The sequence below is a fragment of the Silurus aristotelis genome (assembly GCF_946808225.1).
Source record: "Silurus aristotelis genome assembly, chromosome: 14".
In the NCBI taxonomy this organism is placed as follows: domain Eukaryota; kingdom Metazoa; phylum Chordata; class Actinopteri; order Siluriformes; family Siluridae; genus Silurus; species Silurus aristotelis.
In genome coordinates, this window is record NC_139587.1 from 13,781,528 (window position 1) to 13,799,186 (window position 17,659).

The 17,659-nt window shown below is 37.0% G+C and overlaps 1 protein-coding gene across 4 annotated transcripts in view; it reads right to left on the reverse strand.

Annotated features, from left to right (window-relative positions):
* rnf145a (ring finger protein 145a) overlaps positions 1 to 17,409 on the reverse strand; it is a 43,663-nt gene extending 26,254 nt beyond the window's left edge. Inside the window, exons 1-2 of one of the 4 annotated variants that reach the window (XM_083560306.1) lie at positions 17,203 to 17,409; positions 3,671 to 3,869 (exon numbers count right to left, since the gene is read on the reverse strand). Coding sequence is in view for 2 of the 4 variants with exons in the window: in XM_083560304.1 (XP_083416430.1) it covers positions 3,667 to 3,850 (184 nt within the window). In the remaining 2 variants the exon portion in view is untranslated. Of the gene's footprint in view, positions 1 to 3,666; positions 3,870 to 17,198 lie in introns of those variants that run through there. The other 3 variants (XM_083560304.1, XM_083560305.1, XM_083560307.1) reach the window with 3 other exon arrangements.
* Positions 17,410 to 17,659: the final 250 nt, after the last annotated feature.

Below are 17,659 nucleotides of genomic sequence, written 5' to 3' on the forward strand. Positions count from 1 at the left end.
ACTGTAATGCTTTACTGTCTGGTTGTGCGAGTAAGTGCATAAATAAGCTTCAGTTACTTCAGAATGCAGCAGCAAGAGTCCTCACTAGATCTAGGAAATATGACCACATCACCCCTGTATTAATCAGTCTACACTGGCTCCCAATCAAATCTCGCATTGATTATAAAATATTACTACTGACGTATAAAGCACTTAACGGTCTCGCACCGCAGTATCTGAGTGAACTTCTGTACCAATATGATCCTCCATGCCTACTTAGATCAAAAGGTGTTGGCTATCTGTTGGTTCCTCAAATAATGAAAACTACAGCAGGGGGCAGATCTTTTTCTTATAAAGCTCCACAGTTATGGAACAGCCTTCCAACCAGTGTTCGGGACTCAGACACAGTCTCAGTGTTCAAGTCGAGGTTGAAAACTTATTTATTTAGTCAAGCCTTTTATCAGTAGATTTTTCTTAGGTAAAGGAGCAGATCTGGAGGGAGCATGGATATAGAGTGTTTGGTGAACTGGTATATTTGTATGCTGTCGTCCCCTCACATTCACACGTTCACTCGGGTTTGTTGACGGTGGTGTGGTGGGTCGTCTCTTATCCCAGAGATCCCTCATGTCTGTGTTACCTTCTGGTTCTCCCTTTTAGTTTTGCTGCCATAGCGAGTCTTGCCGGAGTCCAAACTGCACAGTGACTTTAACTCTCATACACCAATAGGGACACTTAATAATCCATATCCTTCTCTTCCCGTCTCTCTCTCTCTCTCTCTCTCTCTCTCTCTCTCTCTCTCTCTCTCTGTCTCTGTCTCTGTGTCGAGTTAAACATGCTCCTGAGGCTCCAGTGACCACTGTTCCTGCCCCTCTCCCCTCCGTGGATCTTCACACTTCTGTGCAGCTTGGGACGGTCTCTCATCAACGCCTTGGGTGGTTCCATGTAATTCCGGAGTAGAACGGGTGCTTTGAGGATGGATTGGACTGTAGTTGGTGTCGGCGGTCTGCTGCACTGACTCGGGAGTGCAGTTTGCTTCTGATCGTCATCACTGTACCCCGCAGCATTGTATAAATGCTTTAAATGGACATTTGATGCAACCCAGATGAGGATGGGTTCCCTCTTGAGTCTGGTTCCTCTCAAGGTTTCTTCCTTATGCCATCTCGGGGAGTTTTTCCTTGCCGCAGTTGCTCATCAGGGACAAACATACTTACAAAGAACATATTTACGTTTAATCACCACATTATCTGTGTAAAGCTGCTTTGAGACAATGTTTATTGTTAAAAGCGCTATACAAATAAAAATGAATTTAATTGAATTGAATTGAATTGAGATTCGATTTTTATTATTCCACCACCATGCCTGACTTGTCATGTTATGTAACACTAGAGATTTGTCTAAACCGCTCACCCTCTTGCCTAACCCCACTTTTTTGATATTCACAATCCTGCACACTCAGACATAGATGCAGATATGCTCATAAGAATACACTGCTTGTGCTGTAAAATGAGAAGGAAGCATGAGAACAGAAACCAGACCAACAGAAAAAAGGAAACTCTATTCAAACAACAATGTATTAAGACAATATAGATATGACAAGCTGTGAGTAAAAACTTGTTAGATGACAAGATTACAATCTCAAAAAAATGAAAGATTTTTCATACTTTTCACAAACAAAAATCATACTTTATCAATATATTATTCAGGATCATTCAACTTCCTGCATAGCAAAGTAACTAAGCATTAAGATAATTTACTGTACTAAATGAGAACATGAAATATGGGCAACCTCATAAACAAAACAGTAGAAGCAGAGAGCAGCAGTAGACTCGCTGACTAAAGATATTCGGTCTCTATAAAAGGTCCGTCTCTTTGCCTGTGAATTCTTTCTACTACCATCAAAACAAATGTACGCCTTAATGTATTATAAGAGCCCTTCCAAAAAGTAGCACTGCTAATTGGTCTAAAAAAGATCAATGTATTCTTAGTTTTAACCAAAGAATCACTGATCGTAATGGCCTCAAATGCATTCGCTGCATTGCATTTCTATTGGTCCGATTTTAATGATTCTGGCTCCTTTGTCTCTGGAGGCTTTGAAAAAGGAGACTTACAAGCTTAGGGTGCAATTCATATGCTTTTGCTTTGTTTTTATACCTGAAAGGCACATAACACACAATATTAGAGACGGGTGTTCATATGTTGACTGAATGGGCTTGGTTTACTTTAACTCCGAGGTCAAATTACTGAGGATATAAAAATGTATTTCGCGTTTAGATGGCATACTGAAAACTAAGGTTTCATATGTACGCTACCAGAAACGTGCTGACCTACAAGCATATAGAAAAACAAACAAAAAGATAACTGTACACTTGGCACACTTTGTCCATTTTTTGAAAGAAAAAAACCCCCCTGCTAATTGCAAGGTTGTGAATTAAGTGTGAGAAATAAATTGAGTGTGAATGAAGTAAATAAAAACAAAACAATACAACCATGGGCAAATTAGAAAGGCAGGAAAAAACATCCTTTTACACAGTTAATTGGAAAATTCTTTCGAGTGCCTCGTACACCGTTTTATTCCCTTTCACAGAACGGCATCATTTATCAAGCTGGATGCAAATACATTTTTCTGTAAATCATCTGCAGGAGTATTCGCACAAGAAATATGCTATTCATAAAAATCCAGCTAATTCTGCAAAATATCTGTATCCCACAAAATATTGAGTAATTTTAAATAAGGTGACTGAAGCCTATAATTTGAGCTCCTGCATGTGTTACTGTATAAATGGAATTTGCTACTGCAATTCTATAAAATGATGTACTCTGTCAGTATATTATTAATTCCAACTGAAAGAATATTTGAAATACGCATAAGATTTGATTTTAATAAGAAATTATTTTGCCAATAAGGTGCTTTTAATTTTTCACTGGGACTAATATATACATCTTGAGTGTTTGAGGGTGGAAGATAATGTCATCTCAAAGCTATACTCAAGTTGACATTCATACATTTCAGACTGGGTGAGCTAAATGCATCATATACTGCAAAAAAAAAATACAAATAAAAAAAAAATATTGGTACACTGGCAGCAGGAAAGACAGACATCGAAAGAAACGGGGAGACAGGAAGATAGACAGTGTAGACAGCCACATCACATCACACTAAAAATAATGCCATGACCTGATTTGCAGCATTAGCCGCTTTATATAAAGTTGGAACCCTGCCATCCTTTTTTCCCCCTCATTTACTGTTCAGTACCCTCTGCAATTGTTTCACCTCTATTATCCACATACCCTGAGCAAGATCAGCCACATCTATTAGAAACAATGGCAACACTGACTCCCAGTCTGTTCATCTTGCCCACTGTAGTTTTGTATTTGTTAAAAAAAAAAACTATCCATTTTTTTTTAATCTCTTGATAGACTTTGGACAGTGATGTTCACTTACTGTATAGCCACTGAAAAGAGAAAGGAAACTGGAGGCATAACTCAAGTAACAAGAATAGGAGTAATCACAAGATCACGATGGAATTTAAAATAAATGGTGTCAAGCTCTAAACAATCTCTTACTCTCTCTTTACTTCTGTACAAAGTAAATATATTTAGAACATTTCATTGGATTTTATGCATTGTCAATGCAATACATATTATGATTTCAAACAAGGTATCAAAAATTCATGAAATTGGACTCACCTACATAATGCAGGTAGAGGGCTAGGTACTTGTACTGGAAGAGGGGGTTGTTACTCATACTGCTTCTCTGGATCTTCTGGAAGAAGGAGCTCACATCCCAGCGATAAAGCACCTCCAGCAGCATGATGCTGGGAACCCGCAGGCCCACATTCAGCACAGCCTCTACGCGCTCCTTTACTGCCATTGCACACCTGGCTTTCGCACTAAACACACAGCATACACCCTCACGTTACCAATGAATAGCCTTATACATAGAGTTGGGAAAAAAAGGGAGTAGGGTTAGATTGTCCAGAAGTTTCATAACACTTAATAAACAAGTAACAGAATCATAATGACAGTAGCAGTGGATCCTCAGGTCTGGAGTTTCCTCATATGGTGATGATCTATGTGAGCTGGATTCAAAGGGAACTTCAACAAGGTTTTGTCTTTCATATATAGCATTGTAGATTTGGTGTATTTTGTTATAATAGAATTGGTGCCATTTTATTAGCCACGTGACGTTTTTGTGTTCTCTCGATCTGCTGTAGGGCTAGGGGCAAACAGGCAAATGCTAAACAAGAACTGAATGCACCAATCTCCAAAAAGCACACTTCTGCCCAAATAAAGTGTGTTCAAGAACCATGTGCATAAACCAGAATGTTTTGTGGACCATTGAATCCAAACTAGAAAGTTCTGTTCTAAATAAAGAGCACTACGTTCAGCAAAAAACAAAACACTGCAACACAAGAACCTTATTCTCACTGTGAAGCCTGCAGTGGCAGTTTTAGAGTGGGCTGCATTGGGTCTAGAATTGCTTACCATTATTTACAGACATATAGGTTTTAAAATGTCAATCTTCAACTCCCAAAAAGCTAGGAAAGAATTTCTCAAATGTATGTAAATCTAGAAACATTGTTTTATTCACAATAAAATTGAAAGGGAAAAAATATATATATTTAAAACAAGGAAATGTACCTTTTTAAGAAAGAAAAAAAAAAGTAATTTTAAAAGCAAAAAGTAAATTTCATGGCTGCAATCATTCCATTAACATACCCCATCAAAAGCATTGCGAAAAATCAAGTGTTACTAAAAGGAAACGGGAATAGGGCGCAACTAATTAGGTTCATTGGCAGCAGGTCAGTAAAATGATTGGGTTTAAAAGGGGCATCCTCAGGAGTCAGAGTCTCTCAGAAGTAAAGATATTCAAAGTTCACCAATATGCAAACAACCGTGTCTTTAAATTGTAGAACAATGTCAGATTAATGTTCCACAACATACAATTGCAAAAACTTTGAATATCTCATGATCTACAATACATAAAGAACAGATTCAGAATCTGGAGAAATTTCATTTGTTCAAGGGACAAGGGCAAAAATCAGTATTGGATGCCCATGATCGTTGGGCCCTCAGGTGGCCCTGCATTAAAAATGCAGTGGTATGATTCTGAAATAGAAATCACTGAATGGCTTTAGAAACACTTCAAGAATTTGTCTATAAACACACTTCACCATGTCATTAACAAATGCAGGTTTAAGCTCCATCTTGTAAAGAAGCAGCCATATGTGAACATGATCCAGAAGCTCCACCATCTTCTCTGGGGTAAAAGCTCATTTAAAATACACAATAAAAACAAAATAATGAATAAAGCATACTGGAAAAATGTGATCTGACCGTTCAAAATGTACAATTCATTTTTAAAACCAGACCTTTTACTAACTGAAAACATTTGTTGCATCATAAAAAGAGATACAACAAAGATCACTCAAGAATTTTAAGCAGTTTCCTTTACCAAAACTTCAGCAACTCTTCTCCTCAGATTCCAGATGTATACAGACTGTTGATAAAAACACATTAAATGATCTTATAAATTCCTTAAAATTGTACATTTCAGAGGTTTAAACATCTGATGTGTCTTCTAGGTTCTATTGTGAAATAAGTACGTTTATGCCAGTGGTCCCCAACCCACTGGTCCGTGGGTCAATTGGTACTGGGCCGCACAGAAAAAAATACATAACTTACATTATTTCAGTTTTATTTATTATCTGATTCTAAACGATGTTTTATTTTGGAAAATTACCGGCTTGTCTCCGCCACATCTGTCTATGACTCACTCTTCATGCATGTCATGATACTTGCCTCGGTCACATGTCTTACCTACATCCACTACCTTCTTAAAGGGGCTGCTCCGGCCGCTAACACATAATACATTACCGCTAAATTAAAACCCCCAAGCTAGCAAAATAAACAAAAAATAACACAGTGGATTCATGTTTATTATTATATTTAGAAAATACCAATTTTTATGCAGATCATATCATTTCATTTTGTTGTATTCATCCACCACACCTTAAAGGCCGGTCCGAGAAAATATTACAATAATATTGTCAATATGTCAATAATAAATAAATAAATAAATAAATAAATAAATAAATAAATAAATAAATAAATAAAATGTCAATAATAATATTATTATTATTGACATTAAACCGGTCCGTGGGGCAAAAAAGGTTGGGGACCGCTGCTTTATAAGATTTGAAACTCGTCGTGTTCCGTTTTTATCTACATTTTCTAAACTTTTTTTGGAATTGTGGTTGCAAAGACAATCCTCACATGTAAAGTCTGTAGGGACGTGCAACGTTTCCCAAAAGCATGCGCAGGAGATAGCTGCTGTACTGTACTGTAGCATGGAAGCTATATCTTGTAAAGGCAAGAAGTGAAAACAGTGAGCGATAAGATTTCAGCTTAATCTGTTAACCCATGAGTTCTTCAAGGCAGATGCTTAGAGCAAGGTTTCCCACAAAGCACAAAAAAAAGTCCAGAATAGTGAGGTTTTTAACAAGGTACACTCCAAAAAAGCACAGAATAGTAAAGAAAGAGAAACAAAACTCTGCCCAGCTCATGGTTTTGCAGAGGGAAGGCAACAATGTTCAGAAGACATGTGACCATAACACCTCCCTCCCAGATGCACTGAACAACTTCTACGGCCGGTTTGAAGTGCAGAACAACGTGGAGGCGAGGAAGACCACTCCTCCTCCCAACAATCAGTTGCGCCGTCTATCCACGGATGAATGAGGAAAACTTTATGCAGAGTCAACCTAAGGAAGTCTACTGGACCAGACAACATTCCTGGGAGAGAGCTCTGGGAATGAGCAAAACAGCTAGCTGTCTTCACGGACTTTTTCAACAGCTCCCTGAGCAGCACCATTGTTCCTACATGCCTCAAGACGATGACCATTGTCCCCGTGCCAAAGAAATTGTCCAAACTATTATACAGACAATGTCATCTACATGACCCTCCATCTGGCCCCTTTACCCAGTTGGACAATAACGACACATACGGATCAATGCTGTTCATAGACTTCAGTTCAGCATTCAACACAATCATCCCTCAGCACCTGATTGAGAAGCTGAGCATATTAGGCCTGAACATTTCCGTCTGCAACTGGATCCTGGACTTAATGAGTGGAAGAACTTATTCAGTCCGTATTCGGGAACAGCATCTCCAGCACCACCACACTGAGCACTGGGGCCCCTCAGAGCTGTGTGCTTTGCCCACTGCTGTTTACTCTGCTTACCTACGACTGTGTAGCGATGCACAGCTCAAACCACATCATCAAGTTCGCTGATGACTCAATTTAATCAGCAAGAATACTGAGAGGAGTTAACAGCCTGGTGTACAGCCAACAACCAGTCTCTGAACGTTGACAAAACCAAAGAGATGGTTGTTGACTTCAGGAGAGCACAGAACGGCCATTCTCCACTGATCATTGATGGATCCTCCATGGAGATCGTCAAGATCACCAAATTTCTTGGTGTACATCTGGTGGAGAACTTCATCTGGTCATTCAACAACAGCTCCATAACCAAGAAAGCCCAGCAGCACCTCTACTTCCTGAGTTGGCTGAGGAAAACCCATTTCCCTTCCCTCTATCTACCCCTAATCATGTTCTGCAAAGGGATGATCGATAGCCTGGTCTGGGAACTGAACCGTCTCGGCTTGCAAGAACCTTCTCTCTCCCCTCTATCACGGACATTTACACCTCATGCTGCATCTGAAAAGCCAACTGCATTGTGAACAACTCCACACACCCCTCACACACACATTCTTCACCCTTCTGCCACCAGGAAAGAGGTTACGAAGCATACACACACATTCAGAGTGTGTAACCATTTTGTTTTGTTTTTTACCTCAAGCCAACAGCCTCCTTAACTTAGTGTGTTACTGAATTGCACAACCTGAACTCAACAAACACTCATTACTCATCTCACTCTATTCCACCACCAATACTTTATTTATATTTAATCTGTTCACCGTTTATTTTACTGTTTACTTGACTGCTGTTTTTGTGTTTTGTGTCATTGTGTTTATGTTAACAAGTACACTCTTGTTTATAATTCTATTTTGCACATTGTACTGTAGAACATTATAAAGTAGGTTTACTGGTCGGCGCTATTTTGTGTTTTGGGTATCTGTCCCACACTGTCTTGTGTTGTCTATGTGCACTTGGTTGCACACGATGCACTTTATGTGGAGAGCTCTATGTTGTCTGATGTCTCTCTGTGTTGTTTTATGTAACACCAGTTTTCTGGAGAAATGTTGTCTTATTTTACTGTGTACTGCATTACCTATATATTGTTAATGACAAAAAGCTTCTTGACTTGACTTGAAGATGCAAACCAGTGGTAACACGTAAAGTAGCCCAACCTATTTCTTATCAAGATTCTTTTAACAGAAGGAAACCACTATAACTTGTACCAAAGACAGTGTTGTAGCATGGGCATGTAGGGCTGTTGCCAATTGAATTGGATCACTGGTGTTTACTACTGATGTGACTGTTGATAGAAATGGAATGATGAATTCTTAAGTATACAGAGCTAAAATTTGGAAAGCTTTACTTAAATGTTGCAAAACTAAGATGAAAACACTACACAGTGCAGAGAAGAAATGTCCCAAAAATATACTGCTTAAACCTAGAAGTAGACCGGGGTGGGTGTCTTTCTCACTTCGTCTTTTTTTCTCCTGACAATTGTAACAAGTTTAAAAACGTATTTATAAATCATACAGAAAAGAGGAAGACATTTCAAACAGTCAAAGTCTATTTCTGTCTACTCACAGTAAAACTACATTTTAAATATAGAATGAAAACAGTACACCCGTTATGCTGTCCAACTACGTGCACCTCTTCTTTAAAACAAAGAAAACAAATAATTGTGAGCATGGCACAAAAATAACTGTAAAATACAGTAAAACTGATGCAGAAACATGAGAATTATATCTCTATAAAACCATGAAACCTCATTTTAGCATTATTATTGTATTGTGCGGCATGTTGTGAACGAACTAAAAATTTCTTTTCATTTCCACAATTACATTCCACCATGATAAACCTATCAGTTGGTGGGCAATTATATTCCTAGGAATGGAAAAAGATCAAAGTGACGATTTACAGTTCCTTGTACACAGCCTTTATAACTCTTTATAAAAGTATCAAAAGTAAAATCAGTCTTTTTATGTATGTAGATTTTTTACTATGCATGTACAATACACTTTATAACCTGTGTATATAAAAAAAATATATATATAAAACCTGTCATTCCTAAACGGCTTCTTCAAAATGGTTCATTGTAATTTTTTGTTGAATTGAATCTGAAAGCCTACACTTCAATGAGAGCTTGATTGATCCATTTTATTGATTGTTTCCAAATCTATTTGGGTGGTACACAAAGGCAATATTTTGAAACTTGTGCCACTGTCAAAATATTATTGAACATGACTGGGTAAAAATTAATGAAAGTGATGTCCAGTGCAGCATGGCAATGTAGTTTGCAGAAGGTTATGGCTATTAAACTGCTGGGTGACTAGCTAGTGCTGTGTGGGCTTAACTGATAACATTCCTGGCCTATCAGGGTGGGAGAGTATCCATCCCAAATAGGATGCTGCTGCTTCGTTTTCTTCTTAATATAGTCTCACAGTCCCAGACAAGGCATACTTGATGTGCAATGGTCCAGAGTCGATGCGAGTCGAGTTGTGTCTAGCAGACTCAATCTGCTCAATCATTTGGAAACTGTGTCTATTCACCAAGCAAAAAGGTGCTCAAAAAGCTTGGTTTTAGTTACAGAATTAAAATAAACTTAGATCAAACAAAATGCACAGCTAGCACATGTGATCCTAAGATAGGACTCCTGAATATAAAATTTTCTCTTATCTCTGCAAGTGTTTTAATATTTCTTTTTTTGTAATGAGACTACACTACTCATCCAAAAATAAAAGTCACCACCTGAATTTAACTGAGCAAATAGGTGAGGATAATTACTGCATGGATGATTATGTTTCAGCTGGCAACAAGTTATTTAACCCTAACTGATGCAGTAAATAGCTTCTCATTTCTTAAACAACCATGTCTGTAGATGGTCCTGTGGGCATGAAAAATATGTTAATCTGTTTAAGAAGGGTCAAATTATTGTCATGCATCAAGCAAAGAAAACATCTAAGGAGATTGCAGAAACTACATAATTGTCCAACGCATTATTAAAAACTGGAAAAATAGTGACCATCACTGAGGAAGAGGAAGAAATGTGTTCGGAAAATAATCTTAAGTGATCTTGAGCGGCGGTCACTGAAATGTTTGGTGAAATCAAATCGTGAAAAAACAACAGTAGAATTCACGGCTATGTTTAATAGTCAAAGTAAGAGCATTCCAGATTGACCCTGTTCCAGAGTAATGGGTGCATCAGGATAAGAAAAGAGGCGGATAAACTGATGCACCCATCATGCCTACCATACAAGCCTGTGGGGGCAGTGATCTGGGGCCGATGCAGTTGGTCAGGTCGAAGTTCGGCAACATTATGTGCCCAAAGAATGAGGTCAGCTGACTACCTGAATATACTGAATGACCAGGTTTTTCCGTCAATGGATTTTTTCTTCCATGATGACACAGGCATACTCCAAGATGACAATGCCAGGATTCATCAGGCTCAAATTGTGAAAGAGTGGTTCAGGGAGCATAATTTTCACACATGGTTTGGCCACCACAAGGTCCCAACCTTAACCGCATTAAGGAATCTTTATGATGTCCTGGAGGTCCGACTCTCCCATCATCGATACAAGATCTTGGTAAAAAAATGACTGCAACTCTGGACAAGAATAAATGTTGTGACAAGCTTATCGAAATGATTCTATGGCGAATGGCATAATCAAAGCTAATTGGAAGCCCAATGGAATATTAGTGTTTACATTTTGTTTTGGACGGGCAGTATATTGATGATCAGGATTTTTAATCTACAACATTTCAAAGAAACATTGCTTAAACCTAATAAGTATTAAATGAAGTTAGACCCACCAGATACATACATCACTCAGGTCTAACTAGGCAAGAAGGGTTCACAGTTATAACAAAATTCGCAAGAAGCGACACACCAAAACCTGGACAAGAATTAAACACATTTTAAATTCTTAATACTGACATACCATACATAAGCACAAAAAAATAAAAAAATAAAAAATAAAAATGCTATAACTAATTAACACCCCCATGGTGGTATTCTGAATTTATTTTTGAATTTGTGCATTTTATATTAACCCTTGCTGCCTTAGTTTTTTGTCTTGGTTATATTTGATGTACTTTGCCATTCCTACGGTGTCAAACTTTCACATCAACATAGAGTTTTATTAATAAGAATTAGCAACCTTTTACAGTCTGACCCACAAAACAAAGATGACTGGTGACCAAATGTTGGAGTCAGTACTTGTGGTTCAAGCTTTACAATAAACAAAATACCGTCTGATACTGATCACATCACTTTATGACTTCTGTCGCACTAATATTTCAAAAAACATAGAAAAAGGTAACTAAAGAAATGAAGTTGCTAATACTTCAAACAAGTCTCTCCACCCTAATAGGTAATAAAAAAAAAAATTAAAAAAAATACAATTATTCGCAGAGACTATGCATCTTAATGCTCAGATTTACCAATCTGACAAAATGTTGCAGTTTACAGAATTACCCAGTTTACAAACATCAAAACCAGCTGTACCGCTTTCTCTGCCATTTCCATCAAATATGATTTCAGATTACACATGGATTATAAAAGTTTGTTTCAAGTTTTATGAAGCCATCAGGTGGTCCAGCATTAAAAGATTTAACAGGCACCAGGAGATTATAGTGCTATACCACCATTTTTTCATCATCATTCTTAGGTACACTCTTCACAGCAGGGAGAACAACATATTTAGTGAATAAACTCAAAGTAGTTTCAGAAGAAAAAAAAATCGTTTTTAAACACAATTCAAGGAAAAGGAATAAAACAAGACTGAGCAACGCACCTGTAAAAACAGACGTCACCCGGACCCTTTTCTATTTAATAATCCATACCATGTCAACTGTTATTTTAACTATACAATTCTGTGATTATAGAAGTCATTCAATAATAAGTCATTAAAAGCACATGAATATTTTTATCCTCTGTTCCAGGGTCACAAACTGTTGTTAATACATAGCGTTATTTCATGTGGTGATAATGCTGATGACGCTTAGCTAAAGAAAAATCTAGATTTACAGTCATGATTATAGTCATGTCCTTCAGCCACTGGACAGAGAAAGGCTGGGAAAAAATTGTGTTCACAACCCATCAGTGAAATCGTGTTCCAGGAAGAGAATCAAATTACTTTAAACAACAATGCACCAATGTGCTGCTGCTATGTGAAAAACAACGAGTGATCATAATCACCATCTGAAACCATGAATAACTGAGAACAGTGATTAAGCTGTGTTGGAAAAAGTTGTTCCCATAAAAGAATCAGGATATAATGAATATTTATCAACTGGTGTTTAGAACTAGCACATACAATAACTTTTATAATATATGAATGTAAGGCAGAAGTCCTCAAATATAAGGTTTGCTTGATTCACAGTCAGGGTGGAAAGAGAAACCTCTTTTTTTATTTAAGCTAGTAATAAATAAAAAAAAATTTTTTTAATAATATTTCAGAATTTGATATTTTCCAGTATCCGTCACCGAAAATACTGCACTTGTATAGCTCAACAATTAAAGTACACGAAAAACATAAGGGCTGTAGAAATCGATTATTTTAGTAATCGAGTATTCTACTGATTATTCCATCGATTAATCTCGTAAGAAGTACTTTTTAAAAAATTACTATTAAAGAGCAATACTTAATACACAAGATAAAATAAGACCGGTCTCTTAAATTGAACAAGTAATTTGTTTCCCTTTTAGAACATTTTACATTTTATTTCTAAAATTGCATACAAGGATATTTGTGAAAACTAAACTCATCTAGTGCATTTAATTGGCAGATTACATTTTATATAACATATTTAAAATAAATTGAGTATGCAAGGCAAGCCAATTTGTGTAAATCAACATTTATATTGTTTTTAAATGATAAATGCAGTTGACAAACATGCTTAAAAATCAATATAAAATATAATACAACATTGTTTTGACAATTTTCGTTGAAAAAATTCATTTTGTTCAGTTGTGAAGATATAAGCATCTAGAACAGTGGTCCCCAACCCCCTGGCCGCAGACCGGTCTCTGGATCAATTGGTACCAGGCCGCACAGAAAGAATACATAACTTACATTATTTCTGTTTTATTTATTATCTCATTCTGATTGTTTTATTTTGGAAAATTACCAGCTTCTCTCCGCCACATCTGTCTATGACTCACTCTTGATGCATGTCATGATACTCGGTCACATGTTTTACCTCCATCCACTACCTTCTTCCTTCTTAAAGGGGCTGCTCCGGACGCTAACACAATACATTACTGCTAAATTCAAACCCCCAAGCTAGCAAAATAGGGGAAAAAATAAATAATAAAAACACACACCACAGTGGATTCAAGTTTATTATTATATTTAGAAAATACCAGTTTTTATGCTGGTCGTATAATTTTATTTTGTTGTATTTATCCGCCACACCTTAAATGCCTGTCCGTGAAAATACGGTCTGACATTAAACCGGTCCGTAGTGCAAGAAAGTTTGGGGACCGCTGATCTAGAATATATAATAATTTTTATTTCAATTAATAAATAAATTATATATGTCTAAGTTAAATATACAAACATTGAAAACATGCATTTGAACGCAGTAAAGCCTCAGTAAATCACGTTTGAAAACTGAGAAGTTAACTGTTGCCGTACTTTTGCCAAATATTATTATGTACTCTCCTCCATTTCGCAAGCAGCTGTGCTATCTTACCGTCATGCTAACCCGTAACTTGAGCAGCCCAACTATTCGATAATGGCATTTGTTAACAAATTTCATGTTCGAGATATATATATATATATATATATATATATATATATATATATATATATATATATATACACACACACACACACACACACACACACACACACACACACACACACACACACACACACACACACACACACACACGAAAGGGGGTATCAAAAAAGTTGCATGCACAGTCACAGGAAGCACGGACCTCTATAAGCACTGTGCCACATCAGGAGTTTCCTGCCGAAAACTCACATCCACACCCACCTTATTCGCCAAATTTGGCTCCAGAGGACTTCACCCTCTTCCCAAAGATGAATATCCAGCTCAAAAGTTGCCTTTATGACACCACTGAGGAGATCCAGCACGAATCGCAGAAGGTGCTTAACATGCTTTCAAAAGAAGACCCATTTCAGAATTGGCAGAAAAGCTAGGAATGCTGTATTGCTGTGCAGTGGGACTATTTCTAAGGTATTAGTGTGTAAATGTGGATAAATAAAGGACTTTCTTGTAAACAGAGCAAGTCTCAAAACATTTTGATACCACCTCCTATATAAGAAAATGTTTTTCCTTACCATCTAGCATGCAACCTTCAAACATCCTAAAAGGTCTGATATCTGGATCTTTTACATTAACAAATCATTGATAATGTAAACTTAGTGTTTTTTATATGAAATGGGGCAAAACAAATTACTTAACATATTACAATCTGAAACCCAGTGGACAGCTCTGACATTTAATTTAGTGACTCCGTTGCCACTGCTTCTGCATTCACACACAGTCATGTGTCCAAGCCCTCTGCCTTATGTCTGCATAAGTCACAACAACTACTGTATGTGTGGCACAGCACTTCTTACAAAACAGGTAAATCAGTACAGGAAATATTCTTTTTTTTTTTACATTACATATACATCTTACAGATATAAAGATTATTAGTAGATATTATTATATAGTATATCCTATATAATAAATCTGGAATTAAAAAAAATTAGGGTGGGTTAAGAATTGGGGTAAGGATAAGTAAAGAATAAAAGAATTGTTTACACTATAATAATGATTAGGGCTGCAATAACAAATCAATAATGAAATTTGTCGTCAACGGATGCCGTTATCGATTAGTTGGGCTGCTCAAGTTACGGGTAAGTGTGACAGCAAGATAACAGCCGTGTGAGAAATGGCAGCAGAAAGAAAAGTTTGCATCCCAAGTTATTCAAGGCATGGGAGCATTTTATATTAAACGCAACAAAGAAGACTGTAACCTGCAAGTTATGCAAAAGCGGTACTTGTGTGGGATGGAAGTACCACAGTGATGCATAAGCACATGAAAAGAACACACACTGGTGTAATGGATGAAGGCAAAACATCAGCACAGTAAGCAAAAACTGTATATCCTCATCATGTGAAAATGAATAGTTTAATAAAGTGCTATTATGAAAAGTGTTTGTTTGCTAATTTCAGGACAGTCGCACCGGATCTGTTCTGCCTTGACTCGATGGCATCAGGTTGCACAATCACCTTGCTCTCAACATAGTGATGGATCTAATTAAAACGAAATAAATATGAACGCGGAAAATAACATCAGCAGTTAACGATTACTTTTTTATTCACTATTGGGGTTTTCAGCAAATGATTCAGCATTTGTACACCGATGCATATTTTTCCTTTTTTTTTTTTTTTATCAAGCCTGTTAGCTTGCTGCATTTCTCCATTCCATTCCCTTTTACAGCTTATGTACTACAACAGTTAACTTATGTTTTCAAACATTATTTACTGCTTACTTAGAGATCATTTAATTATTAAACAAAATGTAATTGATTATATAATCTAGCTCTCTCTCTCTCATATATATATATATATATATATATTCACAAATGAACAAAATTGTCTGTGCAATTTGTATGAAACAAATTGTCAAAACAATGTCGTATGATATTTTATATTGTTTTTTTAAGCATTGTCATCAACTTGCCATCTGCAATTATCTTTAAAAACAATACAAATGTTGATTTACACAAATTGCTTCACCTTGCATACTCAAATGCTGTTTTTTGTTTGTTTGTTTTTTTACAGAAAGTAACAACCGAGCATGAGTAAATTTGGAGAAATCAAGGAGACATTCCCCAATGCACTCCTCAACAAGCAGCCAATATAAGCTTTATAAGGGGTCACAATAAAGGTTTTTATGTAGCTATAATAAGCAAAACATCTCATGTAAAAATGTATAGTTTTTCTTATACAATTAATCTGGAAAATATAATTGTACGGTTCATCAATTATCAACATAATTGTTTGTTACAGCCCTAATGATAATATACTGTCATTCAAAAAGAGCCTGCTGTCAGGGCCAGAGTACTACACCACTAGAAAGCAAGAATAAATGGCCTTGATCAAGGCTCCAGCAGTGTGCATTTGCTGGGATTTAAAATCTCAGCCTCTCCATCTCTACTACAGCCTCTCAACCACTGCCCTTCCAGGTTTTTCAAGGTTTGTATAGCTGGTTAACATTATAAAATTGTAGTTAACACAATGCACCATCACGCTGTAGAATGCTGCAAAAGTGCAATAAGTCTTAACACCGAAAGTGTTAGAACCTTCCGTCATCAGTTGTGTCCATCCAGGTTGATAAGAGCACTGAAAATGTTAAATCAACATGGCTAGTGTTAATGCCACACTGTAGAGCTTTAACTCTGAGGATTTAGCAGAGTATTATTGCTCTTTACAGTACCTGCTGCCTTGGGCTTCATAGCTACAAAATGCCAATGAACTCCAGTAACCTCGAGCTCATTAAAAATTCATGAGGTGCAACTGTCTAAATATATGGGCATCTGAAGCAGCATACGCCTGTTGCAGTATTTCTTATGAACATAGTGTGCATTACAGCTATATATGTTATATATACACACATTACAGCTATATATATTATGTGCTGTAACAATATATAATATATGAATATGCTGAACACATTTAGTGTTAAAAGGAAGGAAAGACAAACCAGTGCGCCTCCTGTGTTGGCGTTTAAAGCTTAGACTTAGCTTAAAGAATGAGGATCTACACGTAAGTAATACTGACAATAGAATAACACTCTGTAAATACAAAACCATATTAAGCACAAGCAAAATTGCAATATAGTGGTCTGATTACGTTCAGACTATACTGCAATTATAACGGTATATATAGATGCTCAAATGAACTCTAGTAACCTAGTCGTCTAACAAAGCTAAACATGGGAGCATTGCTAGTCCCTGCTGAATCAACCGTTTTTTCAGAAGCCAAAAAAAAGTCCACTTACAGAATCAATGACTACTGCAACTCCCCTAGGCTACGATTCGCGACATTTATCCGGTCGAATGTCAGCCATGCTTTAAGGGTAGTATAGCGCATAGCGGACTCAGAAAAGCGACACCCATAGCGAGTAGAGCCACGAAGACCTCGATTCTATTCGTTCCATCCCGCAGCCATTATAGAGAGAAGTAGAGGAACTAGAGGCGTACTGAGCATGCGCACTAACTCAAAAGGGCGGGTGTGTGTGTGTGTGTGTGTGTGTGTGAGAGAGAGAAAGAGAGAGAGAGAGAGAGAGAGAGAGAGAGAGAGCGCGAGCTGTACATCCACTGCACAATAAATGAAATGGAAACAGAGCTGAATTGTTGAACAACATGCACTAATACACAATCTTCTCCATTATGAACAAAAACTCATTCACAAAGATGGCAAATGTACACATTCTTTACTCAAGTAGAAGTACAGAA